General features: G+C 39.6%; 3 protein-coding genes and 1 long non-coding RNA gene across 5 annotated transcripts in view; 2 read left to right on the forward strand and 2 right to left on the reverse strand.

Annotated features, from left to right (window-relative positions):
• The window catches only part of fchsd2 (FCH and double SH3 domains 2), a 76,240-nt gene extending 74,396 nt beyond the window's left edge, over nucleotides 1-1,844 (reverse strand). Inside the window, exon 1 of one of the 2 annotated variants that reach the window (XM_028572603.1) lies at nucleotides 1,135-1,844. In XM_028572603.1, coding sequence (XP_028428404.1) covers nucleotides 1,135-1,155 — 21 coding nt within the window. In that variant the 5' untranslated portion in view covers nucleotides 1,156-1,844. The remainder of the gene's footprint in view (nucleotides 1-1,134) is intronic. The other variant, XM_028572604.1, reaches the window with a different exon arrangement.
• LOC114551600 (uncharacterized) lies at nucleotides 464-1,983 on the forward strand. Its single transcript, XR_003691946.1, has 2 exons — nucleotides 464-661; nucleotides 1,098-1,983. It is a non-coding gene; the product is annotated as an uncharacterized LOC114551600 (long non-coding RNA).
• A 2,970-nt stretch (nucleotides 1,984-4,953) lies between these two features.
• On the forward strand, nucleotides 4,954-6,496 carry p2ry2.1 (purinergic receptor P2Y2, tandem duplicate 1). Its single transcript, XM_028573978.1, has 4 exons — nucleotides 4,954-5,290; nucleotides 5,436-5,604; nucleotides 5,891-6,212; nucleotides 6,308-6,496. Exons 1-4 carry the CDS (start codon nucleotides 4,954-4,956, stop codon nucleotides 6,494-6,496), a joined length of 1,017 nt encoding a protein of 338 aa, XP_028429779.1.
• A 1,140-nt stretch (nucleotides 6,497-7,636) lies between these two features.
• Nucleotides 7,637-12,242, reverse strand: part of relt (RELT TNF receptor) — a 32,297-nt gene continuing 27,691 nt past the window's right edge. Inside the window, exons 9-11 of the mRNA XM_028573610.1 lie at nucleotides 10,854-11,246; nucleotides 10,096-10,224; nucleotides 7,637-9,530 (exon numbers count right to left, since the gene is read on the reverse strand). Of these exons, the coding sequence (XP_028429411.1) occupies nucleotides 9,527-9,530; nucleotides 10,096-10,224; nucleotides 10,854-11,246 (526 nt within the window). The 3' untranslated portion in view covers nucleotides 7,637-9,526. The remainder of the gene's footprint in view (nucleotides 9,531-10,095; nucleotides 10,225-10,853; nucleotides 11,247-12,242) is intronic.

A 12,242-nucleotide genomic window follows, 5' to 3' on the forward strand; every position in this document is an offset into this window, starting at 1 on the left:
GTTGTAATTTCTGTTTGTTTTATAAAATTGGTATAATCGGAAAAAAGTATAGTTTAGGAACCTGTATCGAAGTCACGGTATTGGTATCCGTACCGGTTTCCAATATTTATATACCCAGCCCTAGGTCGGAACAAGACAACCACAGTGGTCTCTGCAGCCTCAATGATAAAAGGACCTGTTCAAAGTGTGTGTTTTAAAGACATGATAGAACATGTTCAAGGCTTGTCTGTGTGTAGAAACCCAGAGCATAAATGGCACTGGGGGACTATGTGGCAATTAAGAGAAAACTGTGCAGAGGTTCCCAGCGTAGTCATTGTCTCTCATGCATTTAATTTAGGACAACTCACACACTCATAGAAAGCAACGGACATGCATCTTAAACACATACTCTCACACACACTGGTACCAAGCTGTAGGGGGCTGTGTTTTTTCTCAGCCCATACAGAATCAATAAGTCAGTATCAGACATGGCTCTGCAAGCATGTCTCCTTAGTGTGTGTGTGTGTGTGTGTGTGGCATTTGTCAGCTCAGCCTTTTATGAAAAGATGTGACCCTGGACGGATTGAAGGTCTTCCCTTAAGACAAGAAGCATCACAACGTGAAGAAACGACAGCTTTTGTTATGCTGTCTGGAGGACTAATAGCACAATTTTACGATTACGGTAGCTAGCTACATAATTCAGCAAAATAACCGGTGCTACACTAGCGTTACACTGACGTTAAATTGTGGACTAATTTACGTTATTCACTAACGTTACTGTAACGTTACTAGCTAGCTATAGCGTTGTTGCCATGTGTGTGGTGCATTGTATGGAACCTCTCATGTTAGCCCTAGCGTTTTCTAGCTACGTTATTTGACGTTTGACGGCTCACGCTACAACGTTAACGGCTGGATAGATTCATATTAATGTCACTAGGTTACTGACTAACCTAGCTAGCAAACGCTACTGATTTTGGCTAGCAAAGGTCTTTTCTCCCCTTTAATTTTCTTTAGCCTGCAGAATTAGACGCTTTTTGTATGTTTAGTAGAACACAACATCCTCATCTAGCTAAGGTTACTAACGTTACACTGTTATCTGTCTGTCATTGTCTGTACAGCCCAGCTAAAACATAACGGACTCTGGCAATCACTCACCTTCCTCGGCGGCGGCTGCATTTTGGAGTATTGACATGAATGGTTGTTCCCTTGCGAGATGTATTGTAATTCCAATAGGAAATCCAAATCAGTGTGGGACTAATATTTTGTCTCCAACAAAAAATCCTCCCCTCCAGACGACAGGGAGGAAAGACGGGAGTTAAATTTGTACTCCGGCGGCCATGATTGATGATAAATCGCTAGTTTGTACAGAGCTGAAACTGAAGCTCCGAGGAGACGCTGAACACACTTGTGCTGGCTGCTGCCACTACCAGAGGACTAGTGTGTACTGTACTGTGTTGTGAAGCAAGAGAGCAGACAAGCGGAGAAGAAAAAGCAGAGGGAAGGGATGGGAGGGGGGGGCGGTATTAACGGGGAACCCCTTCAGCAACTACCTAGCTAAGCTCAACGGCTCCCCAACGTGGCGAACCACGATATAGCGTCCTGTCTGTGATAACAACACTGGGAGCGGAAAGACATCCTTTTTGTTCTGCCTCCTCTCGCCTGCAGTCGACAGTAACCTCGATTAACACTTACGCAAAGGTGTTTTAAAGCAAATAAGGGGACAAGAAGGATGATAACTGCAAAATGGGACCCTTTATCTACTGAGCATTAGGGGTTTTCTGAGCTGGCCGCCAGCCTGCTCAAGGAGAAAAGAGTGACTGACCGGTGGAGAGCCTGTCTGCGTCCTGCAGACCTGCATAGCAACAAGAAACCGCAGTCGATCAAGGAAAAATCGATCGCGTACAGCAGACATATAGTACAGCTGTCTTTATACAGTCTGTGCTGTAGATTAGTATTTTATATGCATGTATGTACATGGAAAAATAAATAAACAAACAAAACACACATTACCAAATGTTAGACTATTATGTTGGTAATAATAGCCTAATAATTCGAATTCAGCGGAAATTATCTTAGACTATTGACCCACACAAATCACTAAAATAATTATGCATTTGCAAAACTTGCTAGACTTGTATATTTGTGTACAATGGAATACCAGGGAGTAGACAGGCTAAAATGAGGCCATGGGGTTCATTGGAAGCTGGTGCTATGGTGCTAAGTGAACAATTACTCGTGGTTGCTTGTGGTTTAAAATGTGTGTGAAATGGAAATTTAAATTGTTCAAACTTCTCAAGGTTAAGATACTTGTTACTGGGTGAAAGAAATGCAGTCAATGTTATTGTTGCCCAGAAAAACGTCTGCTCACATGCCACTAATGCCAAACTACAAAAGATTGTTAAGGTTGGCAACAATGTCTTACAAAACAGACAAGTGAACTGATATATGACTCCCTGGAAATATTTTTTGGCTGGATAGAATAAAATGCAAAAATAATAATAATCAGGCAAGAATTTTACTTTACTTCTTCTACGTGCCATGGCCAAGGTTAAGGTTAAGGGCTGTGTAATCATTAATCCACCAAGTTTAGACATTAAGTACTCTTTTCTTACCTTTCCTCTCAGTATAATACTCACACACATACACACAAAGACATGCACACACACATTCGCAGTCAGAGACACCAAACAAATCTATTACCACCCACACAAATCACTGTATGCCAGTGGCACAGAAGAAAATGGCTGACAGTCATTGTTGGTTACTGTATCTGTTAGGATCCTGCCAGGACGCTTTTAGTTTATGATTTCTCTTGTGATTTGGCGTAGGAGAATATATTTCTGGCCATACTTAGGTAAGACATTTTTCTGTCAAAACAGTCAAGTACTTCAATTAAAAAAAACAGCATGGATGGTGAGTTTTGATACACATATTGCATATCTGAAATGTGAGAAATCACAGGTAATCTTTGATATATTTTTGTCAGTGGGACTGTCAGGTCCACTGTATTTCTGTGGGGACACAAAGGACCATCTATTTATGTTTTTGATTACATGGCAGGAGATTTCTAATGTTCCTTGCTTGCAAAATCCTATGCTAAAAGCTGTGTGTTTTTATGAAGATTTACCTGTCTATAAAAAGGCCTTTTGTCTTTGAATTGGTAAAAAAAAAAAAAAAAAAAAAGAAGTAAATAATAGCTTATTGTGATAAGAATTAGTTATAATTCTTATGCCCTATTGAAAGATAGATTACAAAGAAAAATAATAAGTAAATGTTGATCATTATATAGGCCTATACTTATCATAGTAATGATTACATTTATTAGTCTCAATAGGGTTTACTTTCTGAGTTTACCAAAATGAAAAAAATCATCATCCCCAGGCTAAACTGACAATGCAATGTATACAAGCTACAGCTTGTCAGACAGCACACACCTCCACAGGTTTTTCCCCCACTGAAGTATCTTAAGCACGCATTCAACCATAAGCAACACAGTCAGATATACTGTATTTCTGCTCGTGAGAATGAAGATACATTACACCGGATGGTCAGACAGTCTTTGAAAAGCGATTCATACAGTGTGAGTAATTATATATGTTCTAGGGAAGGTGTCTTTTTGTAAATGTATTTGGATGTAATGTGGATGTGCTTTTTTTTTTTACTCAATAGTAAGCTGTGTACAGTTTGGTGTGGTGTGCACACAGCAGGTCAGAGGGATTTGGAGTACAAAAGAAGCACTCTGTCTCAGGTCTGTTATCTGTTAAATTCAACCTGCAGCTGTTTTGAAGAGAAATAAAAGGCAGTGAAGTCAGCAAAGGGTACAGAATCAGTATCAATAATGACAGAGCGGGAAGAAAAAAAGAGAGCGCTGTAGGTTAACAAATCACTCAGCCGACAAACAAGTAACTCTGGCAGCTACTGTCTTATGTATTTGCATGCACGTTTTTAAGGTGTTCTTTCTGTGTTATTACATGACTTGTTTGGTTGGTTTGTCAGATAAACAGATTTTTAGAGGTAGAAAAGAGTGGACTGAGGTTAACAATGTAACAAGCCAGTGAGCATAACAGAAAGAAAGGTTTGAACAGGGTCTCAAACAAGGTCTGGTTTGAGTTAAAAAGTTATTCCTCTGTCTCTTCCAAGGTTTTGGAAAACTTTGGCATGCAAAGTGCCAGAATGAGTGCTGTTCGTCTGCATGAGAACACAGCTGCACTTACATTTTTGCTAAAGCTTGTTACCACAAAAGTCTGCGTGATTCTGTGTCTGAATCTTTTGCAGCTCAGATATGTTAAAATATTTAGTTTTCTTTATTATTTTGGGGGAGAAAGGCTAAGTATTTCAGTTCTGCTGAGACAAGATGTCAAGAAGTCTTATAAAGTAAACCTGTTGGGGCAAGTGGTGGAATACTACAGTAGATGTTGTTACCTGCTTGTTACTCACATATACAGCACTAATCTGTTTTGAATAGTGAGCGGCCAGACTCACTATTCACTCACACTTGTTCATTTACTCTAACATAAGAAGGATTTAGGATTTAATCAGTTATGATTTGATATGGGTGCTACCATGTAAGTTTCCTCGTGTCTTTTCTCTATCCCTCACAATTATTCTTTCATTTATACAACCACCCACTCAGAAAGAAAAAGTTGATAAAAGGAAGTCATCATTAAAAGGATTTTTATCCTGTGGAATGTACAATTGCTTAAAATGAGATGACTCATGGATTGTGTAAATTTGATTGCAAAATCACAATAGACCGGTCAATTATGCAGTATACTGGACTGTTGTGCTCAGGCATGCCAATGTGAATGACTTGGGGCATCCTAAAATGTGATTGAGGTTGATGTCTCGCAGTCAGACTCATTTCCTGTGACTCCACAGTCTGTGTATGATAATTCTTCATGGTTGTTCAAATGCAGCATATTCACAATCTATTCCTTTGTACTTTTCTTTTCCTCAGGTGATTTCCCAGCCGAGATGGCCACCTTTGACAACAACATGACCAACCTAACCAATGTCAGTGCCTTCTACTGTCACTTTAATGAACATTTTAAATATATTCTCCTTCCTGTCAGCTATACCCTGGTCTTTGTAATTGGCCTGGCGCTGAACGCCACGGCGTTGTATGTGATTGTGTTCCGCACTAAGCGCTGGAAGCCCTCCACTATCTACATGTTTAACCTGACGATGTGCGACACACTCTACATCCTCACTCTGCCCTTCCTCATCTATTACTACGCAGATGAGAACGACTGGCCCTTCAGCGAACCATTCTGCAAGCTCATACGCTTCCTGTTTTATACCAATTTATATGGTACAGTGATGGCATGGCACAGACCCATTCAATACAGCAAAAATAGAGTTTGATATATGATATGGTACAGTTATAGTGGTATGATATTCCACAAGGCACAATATTATACAATATAAAATATATGAAATATTTATCACTTTGGCAGGTTCCATTCTGTTCCTGTGCTGTATCAGCCTGCATCGCTTCGTTGGCATCTGCTATCCAGTCCGCTCCCTCTATTGGGTCAGCGCTCGTCGGGCCAAGCTGGTATCTGTGGCATTGTGGGCCTTTGTATTATTCTGCCAGTCACCTATTCTCTACTTCTCAAGAATTAGGTGATTTAAATTTGTTTATTTGTCTCCCTTTTCTTTTTTCCCCTTCATTCCCTTCTTACCTACTTACTGTAATTCCCCTCTTCATTGTATTTAAAGTTTTTAAGTGTGGGCTATTGATTTTTCTGACACACCAACTACCTTATAGTGGGGTGCCATAATCAGCTAACACATTTTCCTTTCATCTTCTTTCATTCATCACTCCTATCCTTTTTTTTCCATGGTTCAGTGCTGAACAAGGCAGCACTATCGTTTAATATTCCTAAACAATTGTTATCTCCTTTGCCAGGGATGTGGAGGGTGAGCGGATCTGCTACGACACCACTAGCCCAGAGCTTTTTAATGACTTCCTGGTGTACAGCTCAGCTGTGTCAGTGCTAATGTTTGCCTTGCCCTTCATTGTGGTGATGGTGTGCAATGGCCTCATGGTGCGGAAGCTTCTGGCCCCTGGCTGGGGGTCTGAAGGGGCTGAGAGGGGAGGCCTGTCAGCCCAACGTTCCAAGCAGAAGTCGGTGAAGATGATCATTATTGTGCTGGCAGCATTCATGCTCTGCTTCCTGCCTTTCCACCTCAACAGGAGTCTTTACTACTCTTTAAGATACCTAAGGCAGGTCGATCCATCACAGGTGAGGACAAACACTTTCATGATAAATGTGTTATAATGACTTTAAAAGCTCAGGATGTTAAATTTTTATATGTTCATCAGATCAGCTGTAAGTTGCTGGAGGCGTCCAGTGTGGCCTACAAGGTGACCCGACCTTTAGCCAGCGCCAACAGCTGCGTGGACCCCATCCTTTACTTCCTGGCTGGGCAGGATGTCCGCAGTAGCCTCACCAAGAAGAACAAGTCATCAAAATCAACAAGTGTGAGCCAACACCTGGCCACACAACTCTGATCCAACATAACTATTTTGGTAAAAAAGCAGAAAGCTGTGGGGAAAAGTGCAGTACTTATTGTCGGTCTCTTCTGGTAGATGTGCCTCCCCATACTGACACGGACCAGTAGAAGTGCATGTTCAGATTTGAAGGGTATAAATAAACATCTAAATCATGTAGTGGGCATTAAAGGCTGTTAAATGATTTCTACAAATCATATTATGTTATGTTTGAAAAGCTATAATGTATAACCACAACTGTGGTTTGTGTTGATTTTACTGGACAACTGCTGCACCTGATGTTTGTATGTTTGTATAGGAATAAGTGGATTTTCCACGGCTCATCTTTCTTTCCACGTATCGGACAAAGATGGTAAACCATACCACTCTGTTGAGACTTCTTTTGAATATGCTGGAGCAGTGCTTATGTCTCACTTTGTGTTACAAAATGTGAAGGAATGCAAAAATATTAAAATAAACATTTCTATAAATGTATAAATGACATAATTGTTGTGGTGATACATTTCTATCATTTGTCTCACTGCATTTGTTTAATGTCATCATTTGTAAGATATAATTCTTGCATAATGGCTGTAGAATGAGTCTTGCTATCATTCTGTGACACATTTTCTTAGAAGAGCTGGTGTACTACGTATATGTTGTCCTTTAATGTTAGTTCATTGATTCTCTCTCTTAGTGTCTGACAAGTTAGTTGTCACATCAGCCTATTTGCTATGAGTTTGGAAAGTATTATCTGTAATTTGTAGGAAGAGTATCCTTAGTTGCGGTTTAGCTGAGACTTGGTAAATGTCACTTTCGCTACACTTGATATACATAACAGCCATTTTATCTAATGAAGACCAACCACCACTAGAGGGCGACACTGCCTAACAAACAAGACAGGCCATGATGCTTTAGTTTTAACTACATTTTTTGACTTTTTCTATTTCACTAGATTTCCTCACAAACCTACACCTCATTCACAGACAAAAGCACACAAACACAACAAAGCCAAATTAATGTATGTCACCAAGAAGAACAGCAAAAGAGACATGTTTTTAAAATACACCTCTTTTTTATTTTTAAGAGTAAAAACATCACACAGAAAAAATTTAATATTATAAATGCATACAAAGTTGATGAGATACATTTTTAAATCCTTCCAGCAACACTTCAGCTTGAAAACATGTAATAATAATGCTAATAATAGTACTGTAATAAAAACAGATCAAAAGAAAATGTGTAACTGCTGCAACCAACACATATCCAGTCCTCCAGACATGATGTTGTATTTCTCGTAATATAATAAGAAAATTATGGGATAAAAAACCTCTTATGATTATAGTACACTCTTTAAAACCCATGAGGATATAAACTGAAACCAACTGGGCTGTATGACTTTGAGGCATCTCAACCACTAATCCTCTGTAGCCACTAGTTGGTTTATTTAATTAAACTGTAAAAAAATAAAAATAATAATGCGTGTGTGTGTGTGTGTGTGTGTGTGTGTGTATTTATGTGGGAGTAGTTCCTTAAAGTTATGGAGATTGTATAACTTCCGGCTCTGTGTACTGTACAGTATGTGTGTAAGACTTTAGGTTTTAAAAGTTCATGTTTAAAACACTTAAAAAAAGAAAAAAATCATATACATCATGTTGATTAAACCAGAAGTTCAGCTTATATGCATGATGGTGTGACAGAGTTTACCGTTTCTTAAATGATGGTATACAAACGTCACTTATTGGTGCAGTGCAGTTGTCTTTCACCTCATACATACTGTACTGTATGCTAAAATTACAAAACCAGGTCTGTTTCTCTATACCCACCCATATTTACATATGTACATTAATTTACATGTTCTATACTACAAAAGTGACATCTACCCATCTAACTTTTTCTAGGACCCAAATGAAAATTGCAGCCTCTAACTGCCATTGGGATGCAGTGTTACAGTATTGGGGTCCCACTCTGAAAACACATTTTGGCCCCTGCTCACCTACTTGGACCTATTTTTTAAAGGTTGTAATTGTTATTGTTGCTGACTGTGGGTAGGTTTACATCACTGAGTGAATGTTTCTCAAACTCTTAAAGTTTCACTGAACTCAGTGAGTGCATCTTCGGTTGAGACTACATTCAACATCATCAAGGTCTAAAACCTCAACTCACCTGCACATCCTATATGGGCAGAAGAGAAGCGAGATTACTAAACTTATAAAATAAAAAATTTAAAACAACAAAATATAACATTTTGTCCTTATAATACTTTCTGTAGTGCTACCGTACTCTGTAATCAAGTGTCTTATATGACCCAAAATCATATAGGTTTTTATGTCAACCAAGCCAGATTTGCCTTGTCTTTTGATGGAAACCTTCATACTCTTATGCTCATATTGCACTTGATGACAGACAACTTAGTATGATATTTTCTCTTTTCTTTCTTTTTTTTAAAGAACATACTTGAACAAGTTTGTTTCAGGCTCACTGCTGTTTGAGTTCTGCCTTTTGTCAGTTATGTATGCCACAGTGTTTTGTCCTCATCACTGTACACAAGTAGTGTAGATGTGTCTGTCTACCTGTATCATTTGTGTTTTTGCGCCTATGTATGTTTCACCCCTGTGTCTATATTGGGAGCACAAATATAGGGGCTGAGAACACGTTTTTTTTCATGATCCAAACTTCTCTTTTTTGTTTTCTCCCTCTCGTTCTTACTAGTAGTGTCAGGTTTTGACAATCTGTTGTCACAGAGCTATACTTTCCCACATTCTCTTTGGATTTAGACAGTGAAGGAAAGCAGCTGTGATTTGAGTTGAACGTCTACGATGGTACATCTGATACATCTGCAAAGTACAATATTGTTTGTATGCAATAATAAATACAGTTATATTCCTCTTATCACATGAATAAAAAAAAAATTATTCCAGCATGAGGTGGTTCTTGGAGTTTCTTGGTGTCAGTCCGTTGTCTAGAAACACCCTCCCTGTCAGATGTCAAGTTGTCAGTGAATGATAAGGTCATCTTCAGCGAGGTAGCGTTATCACACTTTCTGTCTCTTCACCTGAGAGAGTCAAAATATCAAGGAAGTGGCAGGATAAGGACATGAAGGACAGAATGGAAGATTTCCAAGTATAGGACGTGACAAATAAATGCCTTTGATCCTTTTTTAAAGCCCACTTATCTCATTATTTCTTATTTGTGTTGATTTTGAAGCATAAATGATTGCTTAAGGGATTTTTTAAGACATTAGACAGGTTGTTTTGACATAGGCAGGGCCACATGTTGTGTGTTGTCCATGTGTATGAGCAGACAATAGGAAACAGAAGAAGCTCATTTTCTTAATCACTTTAGAGAAAATCCTCAGATAAACTGATCATACGGTGTATAATTTCATTTCCCAGTTAAACAGACCACATACTTCAGTGCTGGCCCGAAGAATGAGAGCCGAAATAATGATCTCAAGCTACTTCACACCACTTTAACCCATAAAAATGAGGAGTGTGCATTGTGGAAGAAATAGAAAGAAATGGGTAAGGAGAGGGGTGATTACAGCGGGATCATGTGTATAGTAGAAGGAAAAAGAGAGTGAGAGGAGGAAGCGTGTGACTGTGTGTTGCAGGTTGTACCTCTTGATGCCAAATGATGAAGAGGAACAGAAGGGTTTCCCTCCAAACAGGGAGTTTCGATGCTCTTGGGATGATGTCTTGGTTTCTACGGCGACAGGCTTCTGCTCGGGGATCTGAGTGACTTGAAACCTGTCAGTCGAGCGAGAGATGTCATCACTGTTACATTCATGGCAATCATGGTATTATGGCTGTCACTAAAACATACATGCTCTTACAGGAGTGTGAAGTTGTTTGAGAGTGTGTGGGAAGCTTAATTAGTCTTTCTACTGTGTTTGATCATCTACCACAGTGTAAAAAATATGGCATACAAGTAAAAGTCCTGCAAGTGTTATCAGACAATTGAACATAAAGTATTAAAAGTGAAAGTACTCATTAGAGCTGAATTATTGTAAAATATATGATTGTATTATCGTAACTGAATCTGAGTTGATATAACTAACCGAATGTGGCTCAAGAGAACAGTATACACTCTTGATGAAGGCCCGGAGGGACCGAAACGATAGTTTTTCTAAATAAAAGGAGATGCTATGGCAAGGGATTTTTTTTCCTTTGTTTTGTAGTTGATTTAAAATCTCTATCAAAGTAACTCATAATTATAACTCTCAAATAAATGTAAAAAAAATGTAATCTTTGCCTCCAAAATGTGGTGTAGTAGAAGTAAAAAGTAACAGAAAAAGTAACAATATATTTGCATTGCAGGAGTGTCATGTATCATGTCAGTTATGTGTTGGGTATGAAATAATATGGACCTGTCTCACCTTCCCACAGACAACACTGCCAGCTCTTCCTCCTCCGCCTCCTTCACTTCACTCCCTTCCGCCTTTTCCTGCACAGTATTTGGCACAGTATTTGGTACAGCTTGTGTAATGTGGGTGTCAATAAACACCCCCCCCAGCAGGGGTCTCTTCTGCTGGTCGGTGGAGGTGTCCAGGGAGGGCAGGATGAGGGTCTGGGGGGGCTTCAGGGGATCTTTGAGTGAATCCAGGGGAGGTATGAGGACAGCGGGCCATTTTCTCTGGGCGCAGCGGGTGCAGCGGTAGCCGTGTTTGGGGGCCAGTCCGGAGAGGCCAGAGATGGTGTGGAGGTGGGACTGATGGGGGCACAGCCTGGGCAGGGAACGGAAAGTGGACAGTGGAGACAGCATTGGGAACCTGGGAGGAAGAGCAGGAGAGGATGAGGAGGGAATGGACAACTGATCAGTTACATTTTATAATTTTTTAGACACTTATTTTTTAAATAGTCAAGACAAATTTCCCTAAAAATTCTAATATTGAGAAACTTCAAAAGGGTTGTACTTAGCGTCTTCATTCATAGGTGTGTTTCGGGCATAACATGCAATAAACCAATCAGAGTGTCATCTCCCATTCCCTTTAAAAGCCAGGCGCGTTTGTACCTTGGCGTATTGCTATTATGATGGCGGATTTGCACCGTAATACAACCCCAAAATCAGAAAAAGTTGGGACAGTATGGAAAACACAAATAAAAAAAGAAAGTAGTGATTTCTAAATGTACTTTGACTTGGATTTTATTGCAGACAATACAACAGCACATAATTTAATGTGTTCCTCGTGATTTTTTTTTTTTCAAAAAAAACAAAATTCCTATTTTGGTTCTTGCAACACATTTCAAAAAAAGTTGGACCAGTAAAGCATTTACCACTTTGTAATGTTGCCATTCCTTTTCACAACACTTAAAAGACCATTAGGGACTGAAGACACCAAGTGATAAAGTGTTTCAGGTGTAATTTTGTCCCATTCTTGCTGCTAACAAGTCTTAAGGTGGGCAACGGTACGGGGTCTTCGTTGTCGCATTTTACAAATGAGTCACACATTCTCTATTGGAGACAGGTCGGGACTGCAGGCAGGCCAGTCAAGTCCCCGTATCCTCTTCCTCCGCAGCCAGGACTTTGTAATGTGTGCAGAATGTGGTTTTGCATTATCTTGTTGAAATATGCATGTACGTCCCTGGAAAAGATGTCTTCTTGAAGGCAGCATATTGTGCTCCAAAATCTTTATGTACTTTTCAGCATTAATGGTGCCATCACAGAAGTGCAAGTTACCTTTGCCAAGGGCACTGACACAACCCCATACCATGACAGACCCTGGCTTTTGGACTTGTTGCTGGTAACAGTCTGGATGATCCTTTTC

Source organism: Perca flavescens, chromosome 3, assembly GCF_004354835.1.
Source record: "Perca flavescens isolate YP-PL-M2 chromosome 3, PFLA_1.0, whole genome shotgun sequence".
Lineage (NCBI taxonomy): Eukaryota > Metazoa > Chordata > Actinopteri > Perciformes > Percidae > Perca > Perca flavescens.